The 10,220-nt window shown below is 38.3% G+C and overlaps 1 protein-coding gene, 1 long non-coding RNA gene and 1 other non-coding gene across 5 annotated transcripts; all 3 read right to left on the bottom strand.

Annotated features, from left to right (window-relative positions):
* Window positions 1-41: 41 nt before the first annotated feature.
* LOC113341526 lies at window positions 42-2,618 on the bottom strand. 2 transcript variants are annotated; one of them, XR_003355968.1, is made up of 5 exons: window positions 2,533-2,618; window positions 2,164-2,426; window positions 1,160-1,283; window positions 923-990; window positions 42-154 (listed from the first exon to the last, which is right to left on the bottom strand). It is a non-coding gene; the product is annotated as an uncharacterized LOC113341526 (long non-coding RNA). The 2 variants fall into 2 exon arrangements; XR_003355967.1 differs by having other exon boundaries at window positions 42-990.
* A 2,832-nt stretch (window positions 2,619-5,450) lies between these two features.
* TRNAS-AGA lies at window positions 5,451-5,532 on the bottom strand. The gene has a single exon. It is a non-coding gene; the product is annotated as a tRNA-Ser (tRNA).
* Window positions 5,533-6,164: 632 nt separating this feature from the next.
* On the bottom strand, window positions 6,165-10,019 carry LOC113341552 (F-box/kelch-repeat protein At3g23880-like). 2 transcript variants are annotated; one of them, XM_026586382.1, is made up of 3 exons: window positions 8,551-10,019; window positions 7,114-7,222; window positions 6,165-6,661 (listed from the first exon to the last, which is right to left on the bottom strand). In XM_026586382.1, exon 1 carries the CDS (start codon window positions 9,789-9,791, stop codon window positions 8,622-8,624), a length of 1,170 nt encoding a protein of 389 aa, XP_026442167.1. In that variant the 5' UTR covers window positions 9,792-10,019; the 3' UTR covers window positions 6,165-6,661; window positions 7,114-7,222; window positions 8,551-8,621. The 2 variants fall into 2 exon arrangements, with proteins under 2 accessions (XP_026442167.1, XP_026442168.1); XM_026586383.1 differs by lacking the exon at window positions 6,165-6,661 and having other exon boundaries at window positions 6,920-7,222.
* Window positions 10,020-10,220: the final 201 nt, after the last annotated feature.

The raw sequence follows: 10,220 nt of genomic DNA, 5'->3' as shown, positions 1-10,220 counted from the left end.
AGCATAAGCAAGTGAGTCGGCAAAGAGGGGAACTCACTTGCTTTGATGTGGGTGTCAGGTAATGGCATAAGACATGGACGGTTGTTACCCAAAGATTAGCACATTTCATAGGAAGTTGGTGAGTCTAAACTAGCCTGCACAAAATATAAGAGATCTGGGGGAAAAAAAATAAAAAAAATCAGACAACCAAAAACCATAAATATCACTAAGCTCGTGTAACAAGTTTCTTCCCTCGCTTGACATGTAGAATATTCTCTTTATTCTTGAAGCCAATGCTGAAAGAGAAGAGCCTTTCTATTCATAAGAATAAAACAACTAAATAAGCAGCTATAGATGTCAATAGTGTCTATCAACCAAATTTAGTACGCAGTAACCAACCTAAAAAACACCACTATACTGAAACCATAATTCAGCAACTTTTTACAGTCATGTCTTTTGACATATCTTAATGCACAAAGTCATGCAGGATATGCAACATTAACACCAAATACGATTAAGTTTCCCGTCAAATGTTTCAGCAATTATCCATAATATTGATTGCTGGGATATTGTAAGCCGTCTCTTTAGGTAAGAAATCATTAAAACTGGGTATCAAACAGAATTTTTACTAGATATAAAACCATGACCACGAAAGAAACAATGAATCAAGGTTCATAAAGGGCTTTTGTTACGGGACAAAAGATGATTATACTGCTCGATATGGTACTATCACGCACACTAGCAGATAAAATTAAAAACTTGAGGCCTGACTGAGCTCTTTGGTAATATGGCTTAGAATTGATACCTTGACCATCACTTGATTAAAATAGTGATTACTCAAATAGTAAATACCCCATTTAACATAAAATATCCACTTATTTAAACAAAGCAATAAAAAGCAAGAAAGAAAGAAAAATAACTTATTGACAAAATTGTGAAATACCTTATCAACAGGTTGAATAGATCCAGTAGGTGCGACATTTGATTCTGCCCATGTATTTTGGTTCCATCCTAAACACAAATGTTACAATACCGGAAACAAACTTGAGATCAGCCACATGAAAAAATATGATCACCGTAATCGACAAACGTGTTCACTGCTTATTTGGAACAGAAAAATTAGAGTATGTTGCACCAGCATTTATGAGAAAAGATGAAAAACATTAGCCGACAACCATACCCATAATTCATATCCCAACTTAAATCTGTCATTTGTGGATATCACAGGGAGCACGAGACTTTCTGTCAGAATATTTGTAACACGTGAAAACAAAAATATTGCAGCATCTAAAAGACTGGAGCACCTGCAAAGAGAAAATTTTCAATGCTGTAAGCATAACAGAAGTCAGTTCCCAGCAATGACCCAAGAGGAAGAGCGCAGTTCAGCATGCAATGATACTCTTGAATTATAGGGTCCTTAAAGCAAGGTATAGAGGTGCCATGGGTGTCATTTTTGATAGCAGAACTAGGTCACTAGCAACCTGTACGCAAGCTTCAACTATCTCTTTCTTTTTTCAAATACAATCCACGGCTTTTCATTGTCTAATGTTTTACGTTTTCTCGCATTTATTAAGCTTCCACAACCAGAAACACCATCAGATAACAACAAAACTGCCATAAATCTATCACTGTGTCTCTAGACTCTATACAAACTAATCTGCTGCCTCACAAAAGGGAATTATTTTACCACCCAAGCATTAAATCAAGACCACAACAACTTCAATGGTTTCGCAAACATCTATAACAATTGCCAAGAACCATTCCTCCAAAGAGCTTCGCTTGGTCCATTAAGTGTGAATCCACTACCTAACAAACCTCACTACATAATATCGACCAAAGAAGATAAACCATGCTAGGAAAAACCAGGAAAACAACAAGATACTCTGAGAGTGTAAGTAATTTTGTGTAAAGAAAAGATTTATCACATGTTTTAAAAAACTTATCAATAAGCACATCGTGATTTTGGTATTCTTCGATCAGTCAAGCAAGAGATATTTCTAAATGGTAACTCCTCCCAACAGTGGTAACAGTCCAAGGAGCACAACATAGAAACCTGGCTCAAAATGAGTAGGCAGGCTCTCCAAAACTATGGCGAAAAATGTGCACCATTAAGCATCAAATTGAGTAGACATCAAGTGGAGGTTAAAGTCTTTAGTGAATTGAAATGAACGAAACTCATCATACCTAGCTAGTTTTGAACAGGGAAAGGCAGATTAGGTCATAGTATCATTCTGATTTCGCGGGTTCCCAATCAAGATGTAACGGTGTCCAAGCAATTCTGGTACAGCAAGAGCTTCAGAAGTGCTTTCAGAATATTAGTTGAAGAAATCTAATTTTTCAAAATTACCAAGGACACTGAACAATTTCTGCAGTCCTTCATCGTCATAAGATACACGTAGTTGTCAACTTTTTCATCTCTTCAACGATGCCATTAATTTCAGTTCCACCTGATACAATTTCATAAAACTGATCAAATTCTCACCAGCAAATGACATAACAAAAATCAAAAATCAAAAAATCAAAAAGATTATATGTGCAAGAGAGATTTAAGACCTGAGAAAACCAGCAGTGAATCTGAGGGTTAGCCATAGACGGATAGACCTAGAGAATGAGGAAGCACAAGGAGAGAGAAACTCGAGAGGAGAAATTAAATTGAGAAAGCAAAGCGAGGAGGACCTACATATCAATGTGGGATTGTCCGCCATCTGTACTGTACTCGGTTTACCGCGATTTGACCGATTCGATCCTAACTCGAACCGCGTGAGTTCACACGGTTAAGTTCCACCACATTACTGAACTGAACCTCAACTGAACCTGTGGTATTTAGCAGTTGCCGTCGGGTGTTATTTAGCACTTGCCGTCTTAACTTAGGAAACTAGACCATCGAAGCTAAGATTTAGAAGCTCAAGTTGGTTTCCAAATATCGTCCTCACTCCTCCGTAACACTACAAATATTAGCAGCAAGGTCTCAAACCATAAAAATAACAAACAAAAATATTCAGAGAGTGAAGAAGCCCGGTAGCAGCAAGGTCTAGAGTTTCTCTTCTTTTGCTTTTTATTCTTCTTTAATAATCAAGAATACTTTGATTCGGACCAGAAAAAATTCAGTTAAGGAAGAAAAAGAATGGCAGGGGGTGGTGACTTACTTGATCAAAAACAGTATTGGTACCACCGTTTATTTGGTAGTAGTGAATTTGAAGATGAACAACCACTTCCTATTGTTCAAACAAAACCGCAAGAAAGATGTATTCTCAGGCTTAGAGTGAGAAAGATACCAGGGACCGATATGTATCAAAACCTTTCGTATAAAAATCCAGATGATGCAGTTCAGGAGCCCAAAGTTGAAGCTGCTAAAAGGAAGGATAGACAAGATGATGTAGTTCAGGAGTTCAAAGTTGAAGCTGCTAAAAGGAAGGAAAGACAGGATGATGTAGTTCAGGAGCCCAAAGTTGAAGTTGCTAAAAGGAAATTACATTGTGAGGAAAGACAAGAAAAGGCAGGGAACAAGAAGAGTACTGTTAAACCGAAGCTGCAGGTGAGCAAGTATGCTAAAAAGAACCATGGGGACAGCGTCAGGGCGAGAATAGAGTGGAAAAGCAAACATCTAGCCGTCCGGAAAAGTAAATATCTACAGGTCCACAAGCCCAATCTCCTGATGGCATTCTGATTTTCTTTTCTTCCTTCTACTTTTGCTTTGTGCATCGGATGTAATTGTGAAGGGTTTTAAGGCTTTAAGAAACTAAACCTCTTATTCATATTCTCTTGTGCAAGTTTATTGATTGTGTCGTGTGTTTGATAATTATACCTGTTTTCGCATTTATTTTAGAGCTTTGTTTAATTTATTAGCTCAATTGAAGTGTGTGAATAACCGCAGTTAAGTGCAAACTCATCCAGTTTCCTGTTCTAGCGAAATTCACTGACTGATGAAGACAAACTCTGGTGAAGTGCAATTTCCTATGCAAACTTATGACTGTGCTTGCATATGCTTAATCTACTCCAAAAGATAAACAAAGGAAGTCACTACACCCATTGAAATAAGGTCGAGACACCAAGAAAAGATGACCTGAGTTTGAAATGCCTAAGCGTGAGGTTTGATTTTGGGTCAGTGGCACTTGAAAAAAAGGTCTGTTGCAGTTTTCAGTTTTTGAGTTACATTCGATACATTTTTCAGTTAGCAGATTGTGTCTCACAGGGTAAACATATTTTGGGGTCACATTTTGAGTTACAACGGCAGATTTCACTCAACGTGCAGAAAAAATCTCTCCACAAACACAAGCCCATCCCTGCCTTTTCCTTTTGTGCTAGTTGAACTTGGTCTTCGATTCTGGGTAGAAAAGAAGATGCAAAATATGCTCAAGCTAATAATTATGCGGCTTTTGATTTTTTTTGTCTTTCCTTTGATCCTGTTCCTTAGAGGTTTAAGTTTGTATAGCCGCACCATCCAGTGATGTGTGCTGAAGACCTGACTATACCATAAAACAGAAATAAATTTCCACACTCAAAAACTAAATGACTGATAATCCACGAATGCAGCAACAAATCGACATCCAGTTTAAGATGAAAGTTCCATGGTTAGATGACTGACCTCCTCAAATATGTGTAAGCTTGAAATTTTTCTTTCCGATTCCAGTCCTCCTTACTCTACCATAACCTTTACCATCCGTTCCCACAAATCTAAGAAAGGGGGGAGATAAAACTGAGAAAACAAACCATGAAATCCAAGAAGGGAATTCAGAGGTGAAATTCAGGGTTGAAGACTGGAAAACATACCAGTAATATAATATGATAGCTTGTACACGAGGGACCAGAAGCCTCTTCTGCATTTTGGACTTAATGGAGGTTTTCAGTACAGGTTCTTTTTCTTTTTTCTTGTTTTTCTTAGATAGATGTTCCTTTAGAAATTCTTCGAGCAGCTGCATTTGAATCAGCATTGGTTGTGCTGTTTGTTCCACGTCCCGGGGAGAATGTGCACAAGCAAGAAAACAAGAAACAGGCTTACATTAGAGTCCCCTAGCTAGTTAGCAAGGCAGATGAAATTTTAATGAGCTTGTGAAGACGTCAAAAGCTCCAGAAAGTGCAATTCCAGCCATAATGGATCCTGCTGCAGCAAATACAAGCTGAACCTGGAAAGGACTCTGAACATTAAGAAGCCAGATTCCTAAAATTCTCTGAAGAAAGTGAAAGTAAGCAGATAAAATACATGGACCAAGATGGTTGCAGTAAGATGGAACCAAGAAAGCCAAAGCCTTGGACTTACAATTTGGACTTACAATTTGCCAGATGGAACCAAGAAAGCCAAAGCCTTGATGTCCATAAAGTAAGATGGTCATGTTGGTGGCTGGTGTTCACTTACACTGGTAATTACCGGCATATACTTGATTTCCAAGGAACGCATGCAGTGACTCGTATTATCACATGATTCAGAGCTGCAAAAACAAGACAAAATAAACAAAAACAAGACAAAAAATAAACGTGGTCGGCAGGATTCGAACCTGCGCGGGCAAAGCCCACATGATTTCTAGTCATGCCCGATAACCACTCCGGCACGACCACATTGTTGTATTCTTCGGGGTGACCTAAACACCAGATCTAGAAATTCGAGAAGAATATGTAGAACAGAAACCGAAGAGGAGAGAGCATTGGGAGAAGAAATTAGGAAAGCGGGAAGGGCCTACATCCGCCATACTATTCTGTACCAGGTTTGACCTGATTTGACCGATAGTGCTCCGATTTAATCCTAACTCGAACCGCGTGAGTTGACACGGTTATGTTATGTGACTGAACTCTGAACCTCTGGCTGGTACGCCGGTGTCAAACTCGGGTTTAATTTAGCACTTGCCATCAAGTTCCGTACATATTAGGAATCAGAAACCAGACCATATACTAGCAAGCTAAGATATAGAAGCCTGAAGTTTAGTTTCTGTATATCGTCCTCAGTAACACTATAAATACTGGTAGAAGGTCTCAACCAAACATAACAAAAATTCCAGAGAGCGAAGTCCTGGTAACAAAATATAATCAGGTATTTCTTCTTCTTTTGCTTCTTTATTCTTGTTTAGTAGAATCATGGCAGAGGGGGGTCAGTTGCGTGATCAAAAACGTTACTTGTACAGTAGATTGTTTGGTAGTGATTTTGAAGATGATTCGCTTAGAGATGTTGAACCATCTCTTGTTGATTTGAAACGACAAACGGAACCCAAAGAAAGATGCATTCTCAGGCTTAGGGTGAGAAAGATCCCAGGGACCGATATGTATCAAAACCTTTCTTATAAAAATCAAGATGATGATGTAATTCAGGAGCCCAAAATAGTTGAAGCTGCTAAAAGGAAATTACATTGCGAGGAAAGACAAGAAAAGGCAGCAGGGAACAAGATTGCTAAACTGAAGCAAGGGGGGAGCAAGTGTGCTAAGAAGAACCATGGAGACAGCGTCAGGGCGCGTATAGAGTGGAGAAGTAAACATCTAGCTGTCAGAAAAAGTAAACATCTGTCCGTCCAAAAGCCCAAGCTCCTGATGGGGTTCTGATTTATGTCTTCTTTTTTTTTCTTTCACTCTTTTTTTATTGTGCATCGGATGAAATGCTGTTATGGCTTAACAAAGCATAAGCTTGTCGAAAACATGAAGTCCATCATGTGACTGAGAACCTAGAACGATAGGAGCTGTTCCAGTAGCGGCCCAGACACTATGAATCAAGAAAGAATTCATTGGCATTAAAATTTAAAATCCCTGCTGTCTATGAACTAAAAGTACAATCACAAGAACACGTGGAAAATGAAAGGTCTCCACATCACGGAAAAGGCACCCAACAAAGTAAGGAAGCCCGACAAGGCATATGCTGAAGCAAGGTGTACAATATATAAGCAAAGTTAACTAGGTTAAAGCATAACAGCATATCATGAACACTAATGAAAAAGTATGAGTACTACTTGAAACGCGGCAGTGGAAAAAAAAAACTTGATGCCCAATACTTCAGTTTACCCAATATAGCTCTTACACCTTCCTTTGTACGACTTAAGATAATAAATTTTATTTGTCCACTAAAAGACTAAAACTAATGGGACCTCATACTAAAATACGATGTCCATTAATTTTTTCAATGGAATGGAGATTCTAAAACAATGACAAGATACTTACAAGAATACGCAACATACAGCCGAGAAGAGTAACGACCAGTTGCAATGCACAGAAGCACGTGCAGTCGGATGAGGTCAATAAGAAAGGTGTAAGCTCCCCAAGAGCACACCTGAAAAATATGAAGTGACCAGCACATGTAAATAAAAACAAATGTAGAATAACCACAGTAACACCAGTCCGTCATACTTAGCATGTAGAAGTATGCCAAAGCATTTACGGTGGCATACTCAACAAGTGCAAGCTCAGAAAGCTAAGCAGCAGAAAGAGCTTTCTTAGCTTCATTTGAAAGAGGACCACCACTTTTGAAACCACTACACATTAACAAATCAGGTCTAATAAAAGTAGGAACCATCCGTAGGAACACTATGTTGATGTCTACCATACTAGTTAAGGATGCTTTACCAGATGCACCATAGGTTTTATATGCAGGCCAATACCCAATAACGACCTGATGTTTTAAACAGTGAGAGGCTATCGTTTTGCATCTCCTCAGAGAGCTTCGAAAGCCTTTTCACATGAGAGCTGACTGTCAATTAAAAAAAAGTGAGAAAAGCATGGCCAGCTGATAACATTGAGCATTCTTCACTCGGATATCTCGAGATACAAACCATAGGTAAAATAAACATGTTAGTGACGGATAAGGAATTGCACATGAATAATAGTTATAGATAAAGTGACTGTTGACGGAGTAAAATCAACTGAGCTAGTGCTGGCTACTGAATAAAGCTTAGTCATATATCGATGCCATTGTTATCATCAGACTGACATGACGCAACTAGAGATCTAACTGAACAGAGTTAAGCAAATGAAAATTGATAGAGCTGTGGAAGTAGGCATGACGTGTGTGAATAGCAACAGTTTAAGTGCAAACTCAAGATGTCAAAATCCTAGTTGTAAAATGGAATCATTGTTCTGAATCCTGGCTGTAGCCTGCAAGGTAACTAGGTCACTGCCTTCCCACGAAGGTGGAAAGTAGCTACAATAAACAATTAGGTTGGTTGTAGTAAATGACAGAACGGAGACGTAACTCATGTTAATTCATAGAGAACTGTGGCTGATTGACTAGCTGTTTCTAGTGAAATTCGATAACAGATTGAGACAAAATTCAGTGCAGATTCCTATTCAAGTTTATGATTTTTCCTGAATACGCTTATTCGACCCCCATGTATAAACGAAATAACTCAGTACGGTGTACATCAAACTCATGTAAATAAGGTTGAGTCAGTAACAAAATGGACAATTTACAAAGCAATATAGTATAACCCAAAACAGAAAACACTCCCATAAAGTTGGATGGATGATATAAAGACAGAATAAAAGAAAATCCACTAACACGGTGTCAACAATATTGAGGTTTACACAAAGGTTACTTGTTAATGAAACTCATAAGTCTGCAGAATGGTATGAATATTACTGCCAAAACTCAATGAAGATTACCAGTAGTATGTACTCAGGGTTTACATCCTCCTGTAGCTGCTAGAAAGGAGAATCACAGCTTTCTGCCTCCTTTAACTGGCTTGAGGGATATATTTGGTATCTTCTTCCCCTAATTCTTTCAACGACACAAAGGTGTAGTTGTGAGGGAATACTAGCTGAACCTCGTAATCCAAATCCCAAAGCACTTCCGAGGTTGAAGCTTTTGTGTCGTAAAGGTTGACATATTCATAATTACTATTGTAAGTTAAAACACCCCCACTCTTCGTAACGGCTAGTAATTCAGCTTCATCAACCCTTAACTCTTTACTCCAACCCAGCAATTGGTGTTTCTCTCCCTTTTTCTTGACGTGATTATCATTCTTACTTTTTAGTACCCATATGTCATAAAGTTCATCTCCTTGGTCATATATAGCAATATACAACAACCCATCTAAGACCCCTATTGTCTGATCAACCAATTTCGTGTTTGGTGGCAAAGGAGGAGGTGTGAGATGTTGGCAAAACTTTTCCTCAATCAAATCGAAGGTCACAATCTTATTTACCACGCCGCCAATCCAATAAAGAGCTCCATTGGCAAAGCTACCAAGTTTCTTATAATCGGAAGAGCTGAATTCCAGATTGAAATTTCTTCCAAGGTCTCTCCATTCATTAGTGCCTAGAGTGTATACGTAGACTTCCAAAAAGTTGGACTTCGACTCATATATCCCTACAACTTTGTACTCATTTGTTGCAGAAACGTAACCAAATCCGAACGACCAATCATCAAACTCATGAGGATTATCAAATGGGTCTATAATTTCAGGAAGCACAACATATTCTTTGGTTAAAGGGTTATAAACACAAATAGGTCTTTCATTGTACTGTCGAGCAAGACAGATTAACCCATTACAGGAACCAACAAACAAAGAACCATTACCAATTTCTGTTGTATTAATCTCTCTTTCATCAATCTGTTCTGTTAACTCATCATTATATTCAAAATAGTAATATCCTCTCTCAGTTAAAGCAAGAAATCCCAACTTACAAGAATCCTCGGCAGCAGATGGGTGATTGAGATGATACAAATGCGCCTGAATGAATGATTGATCCTTAGAAGCAATATCAACAATCTTTCTCCAATTTCTGCAGACTGATTTGCAATCAAGCACCGTTTCCACTGGTACACGGGTTAAAATCTCTAATGCGATCTCGAGTGGTAGTTTGGTGAAAGAATCCATGACGGAATCCCTATTAATCTTCATACTGAGAAACAGCAACTTGTTAGGGTCCAAGAAATGGTGATGGAAACAAAATGGGGGAATTTTGTCTATAGAAAGAAAGAGTTAGGGTTCAAGAAAAAGAGTTTTCAGAAGTAATCCATGAAATTCTTGAAATCTTTGTACAGAGAAACAGCAATTTGATTCAAGAAATTTTGTTAGGGTTTTGAGAAAGGAATGGGGAAATTGGGGTTCTGTCTGGTGAAGTGGAAATAGAAGTTTCTGGGAGAGAGGTACATTTTGAACCATTTACCACTCGGTAATTTCCTAACCCAACTTTGGACCCTTGGGTACGAGTCATGCCAAACAAGATAAAATAAAGGGAAAAATACGGTTTAGTCCAAAATCCTATCTAAACATACTAGTTAGTCCACATCCATTTAACTAGGTACAATTTAGTCCAAAAATTATTTA

The sequence above is a fragment of the Papaver somniferum genome, unplaced genomic scaffold, assembly GCF_003573695.1.
Source record: "Papaver somniferum cultivar HN1 unplaced genomic scaffold, ASM357369v1 unplaced-scaffold_3, whole genome shotgun sequence".
Lineage (NCBI taxonomy): Eukaryota > Viridiplantae > Streptophyta > Magnoliopsida > Ranunculales > Papaveraceae > Papaver > Papaver somniferum.
Note: the sequence above shows the minus strand (reverse complement) of the source record. Positions and strands in the feature narration are given on the sequence as shown.

Bases quoted from the DNA above. Each gene is read 5' to 3' on its own strand.
- LOC113341552 (XM_026586382.1), bottom strand. From the start codon at position 9,791: ATGAAGATTAATAGGGATTCCGTCATGGATTCTTTCACCAAACTACCA.